Source organism: Somniosus microcephalus, chromosome 4 (assembly GCF_052327205.1).
Source record: "Somniosus microcephalus isolate GS21.2 chromosome 4, FLI_Smic_1.0, whole genome shotgun sequence".
In the NCBI taxonomy this organism is placed as follows: Eukaryota; Metazoa; Chordata; class Chondrichthyes; order Squaliformes; family Somniosidae; genus Somniosus; species Somniosus microcephalus.
In genome coordinates, this window is record NC_140990.1 from 267,005,553 (window position 1) to 267,027,414 (window position 21,862).

At 43.2% G+C, this 21,862-nt stretch overlaps 1 protein-coding gene across 21 annotated transcripts in view; it reads right to left on the reverse strand.

The window, feature by feature from the left end:
* The window catches only part of baz2ba (bromodomain adjacent to zinc finger domain, 2Ba), a 367,748-nt gene that overhangs the window by 192,404 nt on the left and 153,482 nt on the right, over window positions 1-21,862 (reverse strand). For all 21 annotated transcript variants that reach the window (XR_015078191.1, XM_085986373.1, XM_085986365.1 and 18 more), the window contains 2 exons: window positions 18,095-18,241; window positions 11,883-12,074 (listed from right to left, as the gene is read on the reverse strand). Coding sequence is in view for 20 of the 21 variants with exons in the window: in XM_085986373.1 (XP_085842499.1) it covers window positions 11,883-12,074; window positions 18,095-18,241 (339 nt within the window). In the remaining variant the exon portion in view is untranslated. The remainder of the gene's footprint in view (window positions 1-11,882; window positions 12,075-18,094; window positions 18,242-21,862) is intronic.

Genomic DNA, 21,862 nt, shown 5'->3' on the forward strand with positions numbered 1-21,862 from the left:
TCAGAATAGATTAAATACTTCCAAGGAGTGATGCTGAAGCCACTACATTTCAATCTACAATACCTTAAAGCCTCAACATAGTAGTTGCAAGATTAATTGCATCGTTTAAAAAAAACAGCACACAGAATTAAAATACATACCTGAAAATGACTGCAGTAGAAAGACTTGCATTTATATAGCAAACATCTCAAAGCACCTCACATGCAATGAATAATTTGGATGTGCAGTGACTTAAGTAGGCCAATGCAGTTGCCACTTTGCCCACTAAGATCTCACAAACCGCAATGAGATGATAAAGAAAAAAAAATACAAATGCCAGAAATCTGAAAGAAATGCAGAAAATGCTGCAATATATAGGCCAGTTAACATTAGCAAAGAGAAAAGACAGGTTAATGTTTTGAGTATAACCCTTCACCAGAATTTTTTGAGGATGTAACTGGTAAAATAGATAAGGGAGAACCAGTGGATGTGGTGTATTTGGACTTTCAGAAGGCTTTCGACAAGGTCCCACATAAGAGATTAGTGTGTAAAGTTAAGGCACATGGGATTGGGGGTAAGGTACTGACTTGGATAGAGAACTGGTTGGCAGACAGAAAGCAAAAAATTGGAATAAACGGGTCTTTTTCCGAGTGGCAGGCAGTGACTAGTGGGGTACCGCAGGGATCAGTCCTTGGACCCCAGCTATTCACAATATATATTAATGATCTAGACGAGGGAACTAGATGTAATATCTCCAAGTTTGCAGACGACACAAAGCTGGGTGGGCGTGTGTGCCGTGAGGAGGATGCCGAGAAACTCCAGTATGATTTGGACAGGTTGGGTGATTGGGCAGAAGCATGGCAGATGCAATATAACGTAGATAAATGCGAGGTTATCCACTTTGGTGTCAAAAACAGGAAGGCAGATTATCTGAATGGCAATAGATTGGGAGAAGGGGAAGTGCAACGAGACCTGGGTGTCCTTGTGCACCAGTTGCTGAAGGTAAGCATGCAGGTGCAGCAGGCGGTTAAGAAGGCAAATGGTATGTTGGCCTTCGTAGCGAGAGGGTTCGAGTACAGGAGTAAGGATGTCTTGCTGCAGTTGTACAGGGCCCTTGGTGGGACCATATCTTGAGTATTGTGTGCAGTTTTGGTCGCCTTATCTGAGGAAGGATGTTCTTGTCATGGAGGGAGTTCAGCAGGCTGATACCTGGGATGGCAGGAATGACGTATGAGGAGAGATTGGGTTTATACTCGCTGGAGTTTAGAAGAATGAGAGGGGATCTCATTGAAACTTATAAAATTCTAACAGGACTAGACAGACTAGATGCAGGAAGGATATTCCTGATGGCCAGGGAGTCCAGAACCAGGGGTCACAGTCTAAGGATAAGGGGTAAGCCATTTAGGACAGAGATGAGGAGGAATTTCTTCACCCAGAGAGTGGTGAACCTGTGGAATTCTCTACCACAGAAGGCAGTAGAGGCCAATTCATTAAATATATTCAAGAAGGAGTTAGATATATTTCTTAAGGCTAAAGGGATCAAGGGATATGGGGAGAAGGCAGGGACCGGGTGCTGAATTTGGATGATCAGCCATGATCTCATTGAATGGCGGAGCAGGCTCGAGGGGCCGAATGGTCACTCCTGCTCCCATCTTCTAATGTTTCTAGAACATATGTTTTCTTGGTGATACAGTTGTGAAGGAGGGTTATTGGCCGGACACCTTAAGAATTCACTGCCTTTCTTCAAATAGTGATAATAGGACCTTGAATATCCACTGAAACCACTGCAACTGGGAGATAGGACAGTGATTTAATGTCTCATCCAAAGGACTGTATCACAGATGTGCTCAGGTCTGAAATTTAAAAAGGAAGCATCGGCTATAAAAAAAGGGCTACAGAGAAGGAATTGGTTCTGGAAAAGTTAGGAGAACTTAAGGCGAATAAGTTACTGGACCTTGATGGCATGGATTCTAGACCGTTGAAGGAATTCAGAGAGAAGTTTGCAGAGGCCCTAACCCAAACCAAAACATAATTCTCTGAAAATGCAAGTGCAGTAGAAAAAGCCATCAGAAGACCAATGACATTTTGGTACCATAAAAAGGGAGCAGAGGTAATGATAAACTTATTCAAATAAATGCCGAGGCTGCAAATAGAGTAGTGTGTGCAATTTTAGCATCCCATTAAAGAAAAGAAATTAAAGCCATAGACAGAAGTGTCAATTCACTAGGATGATATCAGGGATTTAATCTAGATACACTTAAACTTCAGGGAGATTTAATTGAAGCATTTAAAATGATGAAGGGACTAGACTGTATGCACGTGGACAGATTATTTGAATTAGATAAATTAGGGAAAACAAAGGGGCATGTGTACAAGCTACATAAGCATAGAACTAGGTTAGATGTCAGGTTTTTCTTTTGTCGGAGGATCACTAACCTTTGGAATAGGTTGCCAGCTCGAGCAGTAAGAAAGAAAGACTTGCATTTATATAACGCCTTTCACGACCTCAGGACGTTCCAAAGTGTTTTACAACCAATGAGGTACTTTTTGAAGTGTAGTCACTGTTGGAATGTAGGAAATCCAGCAGCCAATTTGCACACAGCAAGCTCCCACAAACAGCAATGTGATAATGACCAGATAATATGTTTTAGTGATGTTGATTGAGGGATAAATATTGGCTTATGTTCTTATGTAGGACACCTGCTTTTATTCAAAAATAATGCCATGGGATCTTTTATGTCCACCTGAGAGAGCAGACGAGCCCTCAGTTTAACGTCTCATCCAAAAGACGACAATGCAGCATTCCATCAGTACTTCAATGGAGTGTCAGCCTAGATATTTGTGCTCAAGTCTCTCGAGTGGGACTTGAATCCACAACCTTCTGACTCAAGGCGAGAGCACTATCAACTGAGCCACAGCTGATACAGTGAGCAATGGGTATAGGTTCTCTGCAAACATGCAAAAGAAAGCAGGACAAGTTCCTGGAGGAGGCTGACATTGCTGCATGGAAAAAAGGTAGGTAGTACTTTGGGTATCATTCCTCGTGGTCATTATCTCCTGGAACTCATTTTTGATTGCCTTCAGGAGTCAATGAATATTTCTCAGCATTCTTTTTTCCCTGAATTGCCCTCGTGTTTTTTTGCCTTTCCAAGGAGATTACACAGCTGGCCATGGGTGAAGAGTATTGGGGGTCATGTTGCCAATGGGTTAGACTCAATGGGCCAGCTGGTCTTTTTCAATCCACTTTTTTGTATGTTCTTACGACAAATTATATTTATAATAAAGAGTGAGTTGAAATACTGGGACTATTGGAATATTGGATTCCTGGGGTCATGAATTTAAAATAGTCATTTTACAGATTGTTCAAATTAGGAGATTGGATCAGTTTAAGTCAACAATTCCAGGAGCTGCAATTCCTGCAGCTTTAATGCTTTCCTCCTCAGCACCTCACTATCACTTCTATATAGCACCCCAAGAGAGGAAAGTAAATTCCAGATCCCAACAAGTAGTTGAGGAATACAGAGCAGAAAGATCCCAGGTTAGATCTCATGCCTCTGCTGAGTTATCTGATCTCAACTGGGGTATTAATGCCATAATTGCCCTCAGCATTTATGCAGTTGGGGAACCAAGCATTAGCCAATGACTTCTACTATAAGTGTGTATGTGTGGCTATCAAACAAGCACAGGATCAGACTCAGATGTGATGCTCCTATGGTCAAATGCTGACGTTTACCATTAAGGCTCATACGTAAAAAAACAGCAACATGGCCAAGGCACCAGAGGAAGATTACCTCAAAAGTGTCAACGCCTTAGAAAGCGGGAAGGTGAGAAAATTGGCAAGGAAAAAGAACAGCGAATTCCAGTGACAAACACAACACTGAAACACACAATTTTCTATGAACAATTACGCAGACCAACCAGAAAGGAAAGGACTTGTTTGGCCTAAGTGGCCTTTTCCTGTTTCTAATAATCTTTATTCAATAAATAATGTTTGATTGAAAACAGTTACTACCAAATATTTGCATGTTCTTGTTGTATATTAATGTATTATTTTACTTATATTGAATCTTTTTCATTCTTTTAGATTTTAATTAAAAATCTTAAAGCCAAAAGATTCTGTTCCTGACTAGCAATACCTACATATTGATAAATATACAGACAGCACCCAACTGACTATATAAAAAAAAATCCTTACTGCGATGTTTTACTTTTCCCAATTTATTTGCCATTCCATAATGCACAATTATATATACATAGAATTACATAATTATTTACAGCACAGAAACAGGCCATTCAGGCCTCCTCCCACCTTATTTCATCTCACCATATCAACATATCCTATTAATTTCTCCCTTATGTACTTACCCGGCTTCCTCTTAAATGTATCTATGCTAATCACCTCAACCACTCCATGTGGTAGCGAGTTCCACATTCTCAGTACTCTGAGTAAAGAGGCTTCTCTTGAATTCCTTATTGGATTTATTAGTGACTATCTTATATTCAGGGCCCCTAGTTTTAGACTCCCCACAAGCGGAAACATCTTCTCTGTGTCTACCCTATTGAACCCCTTCACAATTTTAAAGACCGCTATTAGGTTATGGTTATGGCTCAGTCTTCGCTTTTCTAGAGAAAAAAAAAGCCCCAGTCTATTCAGTCTTTCCTGATAGTTGTACCCTCTCAGTTCTGGTATCATCCTTGGCAAACCTTTTTTGCACTTTCTCCAGTGCTTCTATATCCTTTTTGTAATATGGAGACAGTAGTCAAAGTGTGGTCTAACCAAGGTCCTATTCAAGTTTAAAATAAGTTCTCTGCTTTTGAATTCTATTCTTCCAGAAATGAACCCCAGCACTCTGTTTGTACTTTTTATGGTTTTGTTAACCTGCGTAGCTACTTTTAATGATTTGTGAATCTATACCTCTTTGAGCCTCTACCCCATTTAGACTCCAAGGAGTAGGTGGCCTCCTACCAAAATGCACCACCTCACATGATCCCCTCCAAGTCACACACCATCCTGACTTGGAAGTATATCGCCATTCCTTCATCGTCGCTGGGTCAAAATCCTGGAACTCCCTCCCTAACAGCACTGTGGGAGTACCTTCACCACACAGACTGAGGCGGTTCAAGAAGGTGGCTCACCACCACCTTCTCAAGGGCAACTAGGGATGGGCAATATATGTTGGCCTTGCCAGCGACGCCCACATCCCATGAACAAATTTTTAAAAACAATTTGACGTCATCCACAAATTTTGATATTGTACTTCTGATTCCAGAGTGCAAATCATTTAAATGGCAGTGGTCCCAGCACCGATCCCTGTGGAATACCATTTCCCACCTTCCGACAGTCTGAGTAACGACCTGCAAGCGGTTTGCGGTTTTCTGTTTTGTAGCCAGTTTGCTATCCATTCTTGTCCCGACTCCACATACTCTGACCTTAGTCATGAGTCTACTATCTACCTAACTGAATTCCTTTGAAAGTCCATGAATATTACATCCATTGCATTACCCTTGTCTATTCTCTGTTACTTCGTCAAAGAATTCAATAAGGTTGGTCAAGCATGACCTCCCCTTTTGAAATCAGTGCCGACTATTATATTTTCGATTTCTAGATTTTTTTATTACATCTTTGAGAAAAGATTCTAATATCTTTCCTACCACCGGCGTTAAGCTAACTGGTCTATAGTTGCCTGGATTTGTTCTATTTCCCTTTTTGAATACAGGAACATTAGCTGTTTACCAGTCCTCTGGCACTATTCCCATTTCTACTGAATTTTCATATGCATTGCTGTAGTCACACAAATTGCTGGTCAGTCTTCATTTGGGGCACTTTGTTCAGGTTTGAGCTCATCACCTTAGGAAAAATACAGTGCTCCCTGTTTTAAGGTGTAAAATACACTAAGCTAATAGGGTTTGGTACATCAGTTTGTAATTTGCGAGCGTCTGTCGTTCCACAGTGCCCCTTGTATCTTCTATAATATAAAATATTCAGGACTGTCATGAAGTTGTACGTCATTAGGTTCCACTCTACTGCAGTTTGAACCTCAACCCCAACTCTGCTGATTTCCCAGTCGCTGTCACACCTTCCCATGGGGATTGGGACGGAAGTGGAAGGGAAACTGAAAAGAGAGTTGTCATGAGGCTTGTGTCACATGCCTACTGGTTGCTGGCTGATTAGCATCATTTAGAGAATCATGAGAACAAGTCTCCTGTCTTGCCATGTGGCAAATATATGACCTACTGAGTGAGGTTTGTATGGAAAAAACAACAATTTTATATTCTCTAAAAATCATTTTACAGTAATAGAAGAAATTTTATTATTTAAGAAGGCCAATAGAATGAGATGAAGTAGGGTGGGAGAAGGCTCGTGTGGAGCATAAATACTGGCATAGACCAGCTGGGCCGAATGTCGAGTTTATAATCTCCCCCCTTTCTATCTTAAATGTCTTGATATCCTTTTTGATCTCTTCTTCTAACATCACATCCACCTTGTTGGTCTCCCTGGTAAAAACTGAGGCAAAGTAACTATTCAATATTTCTGCCACTTCATGGTAATTACCTATGAGTTTATCTTGTGTATCCCAATTTTCCTTTTGTTGTTTATATGTCGATAGAATACTTTACTATTTCTTTTTATATTCTGATAATTTCAATGTTTAGCTGCTTAGACCACTTGATGACATCACTGCTGCTCTCCGCTGGGGATCCCCTTTTGACAGCGCTACAATCAATTTAACATCAAGAAAGTTCAAGTTTTCACCACAGAGATCGCGAGATCTTTGTGGGCATCTTTCTGCAAGGTCAGCGGCAATTGCTGTCACTTTGCCACTGACCGCAAACTCCGGGCCCTTGCGTCTAAGTGCAGTTCTTGTCAGTACGATTTCAGTTCCTGTTGTAACGATTTTTGACAAATTTTCCTATTATCAATTTGTACTTCCAAATTTATAATGGAAATTGCCTATGTAAATTTTTTAGAATTATTGCACAATGGGGTGATTGTGTAAGAAGATTCTGAGCGTTCTGTGCCAGTTTGGCTGCCATCTTGTTCTTTTGCTAATTGTGAAGAAGTATTAAACATTTTATTCAGCCATGTAACTTTTTAAAAATATATTTACTCACAATTTCAAAAACATTACTGATTAGAAATTAATTTGTTTCAAATTCTATCCTTATTATGTACTCTCTTCTGAGTCTCCAATCCTGCAGAATATCTTCAAAAAGACAGGACGAAAGCAGAGGGGGAGGAGAGAATGTGAACGGGAGGAGTGGAGAAGAAGGATAGGAGGGGGGGCACGAGAGGGGGCGGAGGGCAAGATGGCATGGGAAGGAGGCAAGGAAGGGGGTGGAGAGGGGAAGGGTGAGGGCAAAAGAAGGGGTGGGAGAGGGCAAGGGAAGGAAGAGTGGCCAAGGGACGGGGCGGAGAGGGGAGGGTGAAGCAAAGGAGGGGGTGGGAAAGGGCAAGGGAAGGGGAGTGAAAGGGCAAGGGAGTGGAGGAAGAGCAGGCAAGGGAGGGAGCAGAGAGGGGAAGGGTGAGGGCAAGGGAAGGAAGAGTGGGCGGAGAGGAGGGCGAAGGGGGGCGGAGAGGAGGGCGAAAGGGGGCGGAGAGGAGGGCGAAAGGGGGCGGAGAGGAGGGGGGCCGAAGGGGGCGGAGAGGGGAGCAGAGAGATTGAGATCAGAAGTACCATTATTGAACGCTTTAGTTATTTGAAACCAGCGTAAGATGCATAAACAATAATGGGAGGTTTTATGCTGAGTGCACTGAATTTATTGCCATCTAACTACAGTACAACTTTGTAAAATACATACATTCAAAACATTTGAATTCAATCAATTTAATAGTACATTCAAGGACTTTCACCCATGTTCTCAACATTCAGTTCAGCACCTTTTCTCTCTCTGATTAAAGCATTTCAGATACACTGTCACTTTTTTAATTAAAATAATTAGAGGCCGTTCTGTCAACAGAGCACAGGTGATAGTTGAAATAATTGTAGCTGTCTCCACTGTCAACACAACCGCTAATATCAGGTTAATTAGAGGTTGTTTGCTTCAAAGTTGAATTTTTTTGGGAAAAGGAACTAATTACACCAGGAAAAGACCCTCTGTCTCTCAGCTGAATACATTTTTTTGAAGTTTGTACAGGTGTGTAAACATCAGTCTGTCTTCTTTCCACACACGCACTCTTGTTAAAAGGACAGCTTCTGTTTTTAAAAGAAATCTCAAAATAAATTTTACCTAAATAAAGAATTTGACATTGATCCTCTAGCTTTTCAAGTAATTTTGAAAAACGTGAGTGGAAATCGCTAGAAGCTGAAGAAAAAAAATCCGGCAGTACAGCTGACTGAATGGTATGGATGTATCCTGGGAAATTAAGTATATTGCACATGTTCAGACTGCAGAATCTAAATTCAGCTCACAGCGTCACAGTTCTGGGTAAATATATTACAGGAAACTCTTTGGTATCCAGCACCGACGGGACCGGGATGGTGCCGGTTGATTAAAAATTCCGGATGACGGAGAGGGTTATCTACCGAGGCTAATTTTAACAAACAAAAATAAAAAAAATCAAGAAATATGCAGTATACAATAATTGGGCACTCACCTACAGAATGTTGTGTTAAATGGATGGTGGGAGATGTTTGATTAAGTACAGTACTGCCAGTTGAGGGTAATCCATAACTCTTTAATTACTTAACAGTAAAACAAAACTTATACAGTAAACGACTGTATACAGTACTGTAGTTGACTGTACACTTATTCCAAGTCCTTTTGCTTGGACCAACTTTTGGGAATTCCATAATGCAAGATGGGGGGAGATAATTCACGATAAAGATGGAGAGACACACAGAAAAATGGCAGATCGGAAGAGACTACCGGCAGCGCGGGAGACAGCCTCCTGTTATTGAGGTGTTCGGACTTCCGACAGCGCCAAGAAGCCGAATAGTGGCAGTTTGGAGAACTACCCTCACTGACTAACTCGGCCACCGCGGGAGACTCGGGACTCTGCAACATTTCCAGTTATTGAGGTGTTGTTTTCAGAGTATGAATTTTGCCGGTTAATAGAGAATTCCGGATATTTAGGTGCCATTTAAACGAGAGTTTCCTGTAACTCCAAGCCCAGGCTTTTGGGAGAGGCCGAGAGCTTTAACGAAAACCTTTCATAAAGACATTGAAAGACACAAAAAACAACTAAATGGATACATTTAATCATATTATTGTGTAATAAAGTTGGTTGATTTTTATATAATGTTTAAACCCTTATTTTGGGCATTAGAAATTTTAGTTACTGATGAAGAAAAAAGCCAGATGAAAAACAATTTCAGAAAACATGAAAGAAAAATTGTGGTACTCCAATGACTAAATCGCACAGCCCAGGTTCAGACTGTTTTGAGTCATGAGTTTCTACAGATAAAACCTATTATAAAACCCATTATAAATGTGGGCATACTGCTCTCTCTCTCTGCTCTTCCTTCACACCAAAAAGCTAACCCTCATCCCTCTCTTTCAATTCAGGAGCTGAGAATTTGGAAGCCCCAGTGCCAGTCGAGGAAGAGAAGGTGAGCCTTCAGGAAGGTGCACGTCACTCGATCTGACTCTAGTAAGCACCAGCTCAGATAATGGCATCACGTGTACTTTAGAGGCCAGGTTAGAGGTGTCATCTACACGTGGTGACTCACTAGGCACAAGTGCACAGGAGATAGGGCATGGAGATTGGATGCCATTTGTGCAAGCTCACCAGAAGGTAAGGTCGTATACTAGTTCTGCTGCAGAGGACTTATATGCTGACTTTGAGGATCCAGGCTACCAAAGAAGGCTCATAGGCACCTACCAGGAAATGCTAGATGCACTGGGCGCCTGCCAGAAAGCTGCGCAAAATGTAGCTGAGCATGGAAGAGTCCAGCTCCAACTTGTCTCAAGGCTTTGCGCACAGCATCAAGACCGTTCTGTTCAACATGGACGAAACGGTCAGCTCCATTAACAACAAAGTGGCACCCACTGTGATGGAGCCTCTGCTGGCAACTTCCATAGCAGCACAGAAGCGCAGCTCACACCACTTCCACACAGGCTCTGGGGAACAAAATCGACAGGGGCCTCCACTCTACAGAGCCATATGAGTGCTGAGGCGCCGGTCCCAGGAGAATAGCCATGGCTCCATAGCAGAGGCACCTGCTGTCCTCTCCTAGAATGACAGCATGCCTGATTCCTCGCCAGCCACTTCACCAGTGCCCTTGCTGGTGTCATACCACCAGTCAGGCCAGACTGCTCCGGCCTATGTCAAGATTGTGCAGTCTGCAGCTGGGCCCTCTAGGCCCAGAGCTGCTCAAGGTCGTCCAGCATGAAAGAAAGAAAGACTTGCATTTACATAGCGCCTTTCATGACCACCGGACATCTCAAAGCACTTTACAGCCAATGAAGTACTTTTTGAAGTGGAGTTGCTGTTGCAATGTGGGAAATGTGGCAGCCAATGTGCGCACAGCAAGCTTCACAAACAGCAATGTGATAATGACCAGATAATCTGTTTTTGTTATGTTGGTTGAGGGATAAATATTGGCCAGGACACCGGGGATAACTCCCCTGCTCTTCTTCGAAATAGTGCCATGGGATCTTTTACGTCCACCTGAAAGAGTAGTTTAACGTCTCATCCAAAAGACAGCACCTCCAACAGTGCAGCACTCCCTCAGCACTGCACTGGAGTGGCCATCTGAAGTGTCCTCAATGGAAGCTCAGCAGTCTTCCACCTCCCATGCTGTAGCCACTGGGGAAACACCTTGTAGGAACACTAGGATAGGGAAAGGAACACGCAAGACAGGCACTAAGGGCTGCTACAAGACAGAGTCTTAATTATTTGCGTAAACTATCAGATAGAGATGTAACTGAGTTGATTGATAAATCTGTTTTTGTTCTGGATTTTGTGTTGTTTGTTGTGACTCAATCATACTCAGAGTAGGAGGCCATTCGGCCCATCGTGTCCATGCCAGCCCTTTGAAACCGCTCTCCTGCTCTTTCCCCATAGCCCTGCAAATTTTTCCTTTTCAAGTATATATCCAATTCCCTTTTTAAAGTTACTATTGAATCTGCTTCCACCAACCTTTCAGGTATTAATTCCAAATCATAACATTCGTTGTGTAAAAATAATTCTCCTCAGTTACCCTCATACATTGCTCCCGAGTAAAGTTAATGTAGGAAAAGTGTTCTCTGAAGACCCTCTATGGATATGGCCTCCTGTTCAGTGCCCTCCTCCCCCTTCCCCCCAACCCCCCTCTTCTGGCAACTTCTGCTCCGTGGTACCTTCCTTGCTGCTCCCCCTCATCCTCCAGCATCAAAGGCAGCCCGATGAGACCACCCATGTCTGCAGCCAAACGATTTCTGAGGCAACCAAAAACAGTGCAACACTAGCAAAATCTTTATTTGCTTAGACAAAGTGAACTTTCCAGAGTGATAAACAAACCAATAAATATCCAGAAGTCAACCAGCAACCTGAAATGATAAATCAGCAACTAACCTGCAAGTACTGCACGACCCCTTTAAATATCGTTGGTGAGGGTGCCTTCCTGTGGTTAGCATCACGTTGTGCTGTGTGAGTTCAGCACGTGGCAAGTGAAGCACTGGTGCATTTGAAAATCGAAAACCAGCCCAGCAAGTAGTGCAGGACACTAATTTAAATAAATTATTGTGCCCTTTAAATGTTGCCGCTGTGCACTCCTGTCGCCAGTGCATCTATCTTAAATAATATGACAGGTGGCGCACTTCTGGCCAGAAAGTACGTGCATTTCCTGCCCACTATATTGGGACCTTAGTAGGCCAGTTAACGCCTAGGGTGCTGCGTGGCCAAATTTCTGGGCTTAAATCTTTTATCACACTGTGGATTGACATTAATGAAAAAAAACTAAATAAAAAATTTGAAGTACCTGGAAAAGATGATAGTTGTGTGTGTCCCACTAAGGCTGTTGATGCACCAATTGTTCCCAGGCCGCCAAACTCTGAACGCCCTGAGCTTGTAGTGTGCAGTCCAAAGGCTGCGTGGTTAACCATTGGGAAGGCACTCGATACTGCAGACAAATTAAAAGGCTGATCTCCAGCTGCTGCTCTAAACATTTGCCCTGAAATTGAACAAAAAGGTATTTAAAAAAATTATATTGGGGAGTAAACAAAAGAATGTTAAATGTATTTTGAAGCAAGTAGTATGAAAACATTCAACACCAACTTCATGTATATAGAAACATAGAAAAATAAAAGCAGGAATAGGCCATTCGGCCCTTCGAGCCTGCTCCGCCATTCAATATGATGGCTGATCCTCTATCTCAATACCATATTCCCGCTCTCTCCCCATACCCCTTGATGCCTTTTGTGTCTAGAAATCTATCTATCTCCTTCTTCTTAAATATATTCAGTGACTTGGCCTCCACGGCCTTCTGTGGTAGAGAATTCCACAGGTTCACCACCCTCTGAGTGAAGAAATTTCTCCTCATCTCAGTCTTAAATGTCCTACCCCATATCCTGAGACTGTGACCCCTCGTTCTAGACACCCACCCCCCACCCCCCCCACCCCACCCAGCCAGGGGAAACATCCTCCCTGCATCCAGCCCTGTCAGAATTTTATACATTTCAATGAGATCCCCTCTCATTCTTCTAAACTCTATACAGTTAAATGCTTCTCACATTTTGTAAATTACTACCAATTACATTTCAAACATTTTTTCCATAATAGATATATGAAAATCTGTAACCATGCAGCCTAATCAGAATACACTGAACATTATCTCACCCATGGTTTTGAAATTCCACTGGTACAACCAGAGATGAATGTTTGAAAGCAATACACAGAAGGCTAGCACATATTTCTATAACACTTGTGTCTAAGTAACAAGCAAGACATCTGAAAATAATTTAATAAATTTGAACCTACGGTACAATTACAACTTAAAAAGAAATAAGTAAGAGGCTGCAAATAGACAAAAAAAAGACTTGCATTTATATAGCGCCTTTCACAATCACCAGACGTCCCAAAGCGCTTTATAGCCAATGAAGTACTTTTTGAAGTGTAGTCACTGTTGTAATGTAGGAAACCACTAGCTTAGGGTACCTTAGTAAAATACAGTGCCCTCTGACATGACAAAAGACTAAATAATTAAATGGCTGTGATCTAGGGGTTGTAGGGTTTAAGGAGGTTACAGAGATAGGAAGAGATGAGGCCACTGGAGGGATGTAAACACATGGATGGGAATTTTAATTTTCAGGCACTGGGGGACCAGGAGCCAATGTTGGTTAGCAAGCACAGGGGTGATCGGCAAGCAGCACCATGTGCAGGATAGGATACAAGAAGCAGAGTTTTGGCCAAACTGAAGTTTATGGAGGGTGTAGGATGGGAGGCCAGCCCAAAGACCACTGGAGAATTGAGTCTGATGGTGGTAAAGGCATGAATGAGGGTTTCACTGTGGATGGGCTGAGGGAGCAGCAGAGACAGACAATGTTCCGGAAGTGGAAGTATGTAGTTTCTGTAATGGGGAGGATACCAAGTCGGTAGCCCAGCTTGGCGTAGAACAGGGCACAGGTAGGGGGATGGAATCGGTATAGTTTGTTGCAGGGTCAAAGATGATAGCTTTTGTCTTCCCAATATTTAGCTGAAGGAATTTACTGCTCATCCACGATTGGATGTCGGTCAAGTGTTTGCCAATGATGCCACCAAGGGGAAGCATGTAGATGAGGATGAGGCCAATGATGGATCCTTGGGGGACGCCCAAGGTGACGATGCCAGGTTAGAAAAAGAAGCCATTTCTAGAAATGCTCCGGCTGCGAATGGATAGATGACACTGGAACCAAGTGAGGGAGCGAACAGGTACTGGAGCAGGATTGTGTGATCAACCATGTCAAGGACAGTGAGGAGGGATAATGCACCATGGTCACAATCATGGAGAATTTAATTCATAACTTTATTTGGAGCCACTTTGGTGTTGTGGATGGTACAGAAACCTAATTGGAGGGATTGAAGCAGGTAGTTATGGGAGAAATGGGAATGGATTTGGAAGGTGACAACACATTCAAAGACCTTGGAGAGAAATTATATTTGAGGAAAATGCACTTTAAAGGTAAAATTCCAGAAAGTACAATACTGTAGTTATATCTAATAAATATTTCTACAGGAAACATTAGTAGAGAATTCTACAGGCAATGATGAAATTAATCAAAAAAGGCCTTTTCTTTCTTCTTTGCTTACTATTACATTTCAACCTCAATTCCTTTCACTCTCTGAAGTTCAGTTTTGCCACAAATTTCGACAGAATATTTTAAAATCTGTATGATTGCTAAATAGTTAGAGGCCAAGAAATTAAAACTGGTCACTGATTTATGCAAATTTCATTTGAAGACTATGGGCTAGATTTTGTCAATGGGGGCAGGACTGCTGGTTGTCGGGTTTCAGTCCCACCCCCAACGACATCCGGCCAACCCACACTATTTTCCCTTGATTGACCTTGTTAAGCCCGCCCTGCGGGCTTAGACGGCCAATTAAGGGAAAGCCAGTGACAGAGGACGTCAGCATATGACGTTTCATCTGTCGAAAAATTTTGACAGATGAATTGTCAGCGTTTGACAGCTTTTACAAGCTGTCAAACACCGAATCTCTGTTCTAAGGTGAGCCCTTGCACTGGAGGCTCACCAAAACCCATTTCCTCAGCAGAATTCTGTCATCTTTGCCATTGAGATCCCCAAGGGTTGAAGTCTGCAGGAAGAAGCAAAGGTAAGTAATCTTTTTCTAACACTTTACACTCACCTCTCCACACTTGCACCCATCACTCGCCTCCACAGTGGACTTTTCGATCCCTCTCATCCCCGAAGACCCACTGCTCGCCTCGCTGACCCTGGCGAAGTTCGCAGCTGTCGGGAAGCCCGCACTTGCGGGGTAAAATGGGGATAAGCCTCAAAACTGCCCGTTAACTATCTGTTAACAGGCAGTTAATTGGCTCTAATCCCCTTCCCGCCTTGAGGAGGCGGGTCCCTGTGCGAGTTGGGGACCCGGGTCCCTGTGCGAGTTGGGGACCCATCTCCCGGGAAGATGGCAAGGAGGCGGGTTGAGAGCGGGTTCGGTACCCACTCCCAGTTTCTGCCATTTTCCCAGCAGTCTTGCCTCCCCAGGGCTGGGAAAATTCCCCAAGTTTTTTTTTAAATTCTTGAACTTCAACCAGAATGAAGATAAACCAATTATAATTTTTTTTTGCTTTATTCAATGCACTGTGCATGCAGGAAACCAGTCACCATCTCCAAAATACTGAACAATCAGGAACAATATAGTGTACACAGTTCTGGTCTCCATATTACAAAAAGAATAGAGAGGCACTGGAGAAGGTGCAAAAGAGATTTACAAGGATGATACCTTATCAGGAAAGACTGAAAAGGTTGTGGCTCTTTTCTCTGGAAAAGAAAAGGCTGAGGGGTGACCTGATAGAGGTCTTTAAAATTATGAAGAGGTTTGACAGGGTAGACGTAGGGAAGATGTTTCCACTTGTGAGGGTGTCCAAAACTAGGAATCATAAATATAAGATAGTCACTAATAAATCCAATAAAGAATTCAGGATAAACTTCTTTACCCAGAGATTGGTTAGAATGTGAAACTTGCTCCCACACGGCATAGTTGAGGCAAATAGCACATGTACATGAGGGAGAAAGGAATAGAAGGATATGCAGATAGGGTTAGATGAAGTAGGATGGGAGGAGGCTCATAAACACCAGCACAGACAAGTTGGGCCAAACAGCCAGTTTCTGTGCTATTCTATGTACAGTAAAACCTTTACAAATGGACACCCCCAAAAATGGACACGTGCAAAAAAAAGACACTTATTGACAGTCCCAAATAACTTGCATTATAATAGATACAAGCTCCACTTTGAAACCACGGACATTCGCATGCTACGAACTACGGACAGCCTTCAATGAACCAAGTCAGTTTGTAATTTAAAACACTGGACACACAGGTAAGTGCAAGGTGGCAATGGGTGAAAAAAAACTCTGCTTTTGTGGGTCTCTCTTTACCCAGAGTCTATAGCGCTAGAGAAATGCTCGATCTCCGGGATAGAGGGGTTCCTCTGCTGCTATGGATGCTAGGTAAAGAACTCCTCATTCCACAAAAGCTGGGAAATGCACCGGAGTGACTGGTACTCTCGTGAAATGGGGCATGGGTCTCCAGGTGGCTGCCTCTAGTAGCCTGGAAGATAATTGGATTTTTTATGGAAATTATTAACGTAGCGATCATGACATAAAATTACCCGCCACATTGTACCCGCATCGTCACGTCACGTCCTCAGGTGGAGCGCAGTTGGGAGAGGGCCAATGATTCGGAAATTATGGATGTCGACACTCAGGAAGGGGTCTGGGGTGGGGGAAGTCTCAGCATTCGTGGGAGGGGGTCTCTGAATTCGGAGGCGGGATGCTCCAAAATCGGGGTAGGGGGATCGGTGGGGCGGGGACGAGATGGAGACTGAGGAATGGGGACTCTGGGAGAGATGGGAAATGGGTGCTTGGGAGAGATAGGATCTCGGGGACAGATGGAAACTGGGGAATGAGATCTCGGGGAAAGAGAAGGGGAGTGGGAGATTGGGGCTCAAGCAGGTGGGGTAGGGATGAGCACCATCATTGTTTGCAGAGCCAAGAACAGCAGCAACAACATGGAGTGGGAGCAACAATGGAGGAGGAGCAGCCAATAAAGTGGAAGGGGAAGGGAGGAAAAGATTCTTCAACTGAGAGCGATTAGTCCATGGGATCCTTCACCACAGCTGGCTATAGAGGTAAAGACAAATATTTAATAAGAAAGGGAACGGGATAAATATCTGAAAAGGGGGAATATATAAGGATCTGGGGGCTACAGGAGAGAGCACCATTGACTGAGGGCCTCCTCCTGTGCTGTAATTTCTCAGTTTCCCCCTCTTCGCCAGTTCACGCCTGCTTCTTGGAACTTCTTGCACAACAGTTGCTGGCGCAAAGCCATGAGCAAAAAGAGTCAAATACAAGGGTAACCCAACTGTTGTAAGGTAAATGCAATAACATTTGTAATAGTCATGTGATCCAATGACATGCAGTTATCAATGTTCCCCACAATTTTTTTTGGGTGCGTGGCCCCTTTAAGTGCTGCGTGGCCCATTCAATTTGCCGCGCATGCACGTTTTTTGACATTAGAACACCATGGAGTCGGCTGCGCAGGACCTGCAGATCGCTGCGCAGTCCAGCAGCTAAACAGGAACATTGGTGATTATGCCTCCAACTAGGCTTGGCGACCCTAACTGTGCAGTCCTTCAAACTTCAGTCTGTTGAGCAACGCAGCATTTCAACTTCAGGTGGTGGAATCCATTTTTTCCATTCCTGTCAAATATTATCAGATATTTCTAATTTAAAACAGTATTAATTACAGAGCAGAGGGGCACGTGTGAAAGCAGTTGCACAGGAGAAAAGCTCCGGTCAGACTGCGATCAACAGGGGCAAGCCGAGCACTCAAAACCCAACTGAAAACACGCGAGCAGGAAAAAGTAAAGCTGCAATTGAAGGATCACATCTCACTCCACCGGTACTGCTGAGCTGCTAATAGCCCCCTACCCACCCCCCAGTGCTTCAAACATTAGCAGCTACAGCACAGAGGGATGGGATCCCGGACAGGAGCTGCAGGACATTAATCCACCCCCCTGCCCCCCCAATTTGACTGGCATCTCCCAGGCACTCGGCCTACAGCAGCTGCCTTGACCTGTGGAGGCTGCAGATCCCGTAGAAGATCCCAGGATCAGGACATCCCTCCCTCAATGGAAAAGGACCCCAAGATGGCAATGAACTGGGAAACCCAACGAACAGAAAATATAAACTAAAATCATATCCCGCTGGCAGGTCTCCAGAAGTAGGCACGATCCGGGTGAGAGCGATAAAAAAAGGAATGCTGCAGGAGATACTACCAATCCCGAGATAATTGGCTCATCCAGTTTACTGTACATACAATCACCATTTTGGAAATAAAGCCACCTGCAAATAAAGGACACCGCATGCCAGCCCCTTAGATGTCCCTAATTTACAGGTTTCACTGAAATTCTATGTTTCAGCAATGAGCTTAATGTGACAGCGAGTTCTAGAAGCAGAGTACTGTCCTTACCGCAGGTCGACAGTGTGGAGCCAAACCCTGCAGCTCCTGTGGAAAGGCTGCCCTTAGAAGCAGCTGATGCTGTGACTGTAGAGGATGCTGAAGATGTAGAAGAAGGGGCAGAGGAAGTAGATGTCAACCGCTCCCCAGACTCCATATCTGAAAAGAGAATCAAACATTACCAAAACTAAAAGCAAAAAAAAAGCAAATTTAGAGAATCCAGAAGACCTCTTCCTCAGTTATTGCTGATTTCTCCCATTGTTTTTCTATCACATTGCTATGGGAAAATTTTAATTAAACTATATTAAGGAGAATGGCGACAGCAAAAGGGTGCCATTTGCTCACCATCATATTCTCTACCTAAAGTTAATATCTTATCCAGTAGCTGTTTCTGTTTGCAACCCTTTCAATGTCAAGGCCATGGACAAAGGAGCTGAATTCCAGAGGTGAGGTGAGAGTGACTGCCCTTGACATCAAGGCAGCATTTGACCGAGTGTGGCATCAAGGAGCCCGAGTAAAACTGAAGTCAAAGGGAATCAGGGGGGAAATGCTCCACTGGCTAGAGTCATACCTAGCACAAAGGAAGATGGTTGTGGTGATTGAAGGTCAATCATCACAGTCCCAGGACATCGCTGCAGGAGTTCCTCAGGGCAGTGTCCTAGGCCCAATCATCTTCAGCTGCTTCATCAATGACCTTCCCTCCAACACAAGGTCAGAAATGGGGATGTTTGCTGATGACTGTACAGTGTTCAGCACCATTCACAACTCCTCAGATAATGAAGCAGTCCATGCCCGCACGCAACAAGACTTGGACGATGTTCAGGCTTGGGCTGATAAGTGGCAGGTAACATTCGCGCCACAGACGTGCCAGGCAATGACTATCTCCAACAAGCGAGAGTCTAACCATCTCCCCTTGACATTCAACAGCATTACCATCGCCGAATCCCCCACCATCAACATCCTGGGGGTCACCATTGACCAGAAACTTAACTGGACCAGCCACATAAATACAGTGGCAACAAGAGCAGGTCAGAGGCTAGGTATTCTGCAGCAAGTGCCTCACCTCCTGACTCCCCAAAGCCTTTCCACCATCTACAAGGCACAAGTAAGGAGTGTGATGGAATACTCTCCACTTGCCTGGATGAGTTCAGCTCCAACAACACTCAAGAAGCTCGACACCATCCAGGACAAAGCAGCCCGCTTGATTGGCACCCCATCCTTAAACATTCACTCCCTCCACCACTGGCGTACTGTTGCTGCAGTGTGTACCATCTACAAGATGCACTGCAGCAACTCATCAAGGCTTCTTCAGCAGCACCTCCCAAACCCGCGATCTCTTCCACCTAGAAGGACAAGGGTAGCAGGCGCATGGGAACACCACCTCCAAGTTCCCCTCCAAGTCACACACCATCCTGACTTAGAAGTATATCGCCGATCCTTCATCGTCGCTAGGTCAAAATCCTGGAACTCCCTACTTAACAGCACTGTGGGAGTACCTTCATCACACAGACTGCAGCAGTTCAAGAAGATGGCTCACCACCACCTTCTCAAGGGCAACTAGGGATGGGCAATAAATGCTGGCCTTGCCAGCGATGCCCAGATCCCATAAGCGAATTTAAAAAAAATTAGCCCAACTCTGCGCCAGCAATAAGTATTTCCCCGTCGGTGTGGATCATCTGTCAAGGTATAACTTGACAGATCGCAAGTTCGGGATTTAGTGCAAGTGCTAGAACTTGCGGTCAACTTCAAAGGCGGTATGACGGTGGACTCTCAGAGTACGGTCATATCCACAGCAAAATCTGCCCCAATATACATCAAATACATGCTTGAATAAAACTCTATGACGAGACCACTGCTTGACGGCAACTGTATAAGTTAAATTCCTTTTATTACATTCGATTTTACTACTTGTTTTTTGTTCACATTCTGCAATTCACTTTGTTTACCAGTGAAATCTGGAACCCAGTGGTCTCACATATGACATGTAAAAAGTAGTTACAATGGGACATGAACTTATCACGACTTAAGATGCACCTATAAAAGCAATGGGCAGAGTTTGAACCAGGATGTGTCAGTTAGAATACATAGTTCAATGCCAAATCATGTACAGGAAGCAAAATAAAAGACAGCCAAAGAAAGATGGGATTGAGAGAGAGATAAGTGTAAGAAAAAAAAAAGCAAACAAAAAATGTCATTAAAAAAAAAATCTCCAACAATAATTAAAAACTGAAGGAATGAGACTCCACACTTGTAAAAGTTAATTTTCAGTGTCAGAGAGGTTGTTTGGCAGTAATTAAGACTTACCACGCCATTAAAAGGGTACTTAGACTGGAATGGACAAGCCCCAACATTTTTTGATGAGCTTAGTACATAGCTATGAGGTAAGTACAGGAACTTCACACCATTCAAGACATTTGAATGGTGTGTCAGACGGTGAAATGCTGCTTTCGTGCAGCTTTTGGAGGAGCAGAGCATCTCGGCAGCAGCTTCCGCGTTTAACTGCGCATATGCGGTCGCCGTATGTTGCTGTCCGATTTGCACATAAATAACTGTGTGCACTGCTTTTTTACAGCAAAATCCAGCCCAATATTTCATTAGATTTTTTCCCCCGCAAATACAACTAAAGTCCACACAAGTGCAATTTTGGATGTGCAATGGTGGGTTTAGATTTTTTTTTGAAGGGGGAAGTGAGCTCTGATGGCGTAAAATTTATTTCTAGGAAGGTCTGGGGGCATGTACCTTCCCTCAAAAGAAGTTTTGATTTCAATACATTATTGGTGAACTTTACAACATTTTGAAGTTTACTGTGATTCAGCATTTGAAGCCAAATAGAACTGAATCTATACATACACTCCAGAATAAATCCCTTTGGAATAAATTATTTTTGGTTTCAAATGCTGAACCACAGTATACTTTACACTTCAGTTGTATGCCTCCATATATTTTAGCCACTTTATAATCAAGACAAAATATAGGAAGCAATAGCAACACCCTGTAAGTAACAAAGCGTAAAATAATATAAAGCGATCCGTAAGAAAATTCCTTAAATGTTGAAACACGCCCCACACCATGGTAACGGGAACCATCAGTAAGACCGACACTTTTACACTATCTTATGTAACGATACCCTTAAACCTGCAACTTTCCCTCTTGCATCAATCAATACGGTTGTGATAAATTATTTTAATGAACACAAGAGCCACCCCCTAATATTTTAGTCTGAGGTGGGCAAAATCGTTAAATAGACTACAGGGATAAAATGGTAATTTTTGAGGCAAGCCTGACTGGAACAGAATTCAGATATTCAAGCAGAAAATCCAGCATATAAATGTCTTTGTAGATTTTAGTATAAAAAGATAAATGGCTATCATAAATTTATAAATACCCATTAACTAAGACCTGTAAAACATGACTTACCAATTAAATTGGATATTATTTATTAATTTATTACTAACATTTTGGGCTAGTTCAATGCTTAATGACATTACAGAGCTATCATTTCAACTTTATGTAGCCCCATGTTGTGGTTCAATTTAACTTTTAATGGGACTACAAAGCTTTCCCTGAACTACTCCTCAAGCTCTCTGCTGTAGTTGATTGCATTCATCTTCCTCCATAGTTGCTTTTGTAACCATAGCTGCATACTTGGAATTATTCCTGATCCAGCTATGTAAAATAATCGGAGCTATACTGTACTCATAATTATCACTCACCGAAGCCATCATTGGTGCCACAGGGATGATCACAAATTCAGCAGCCCCCTTCCCCTCAGAAAATTAA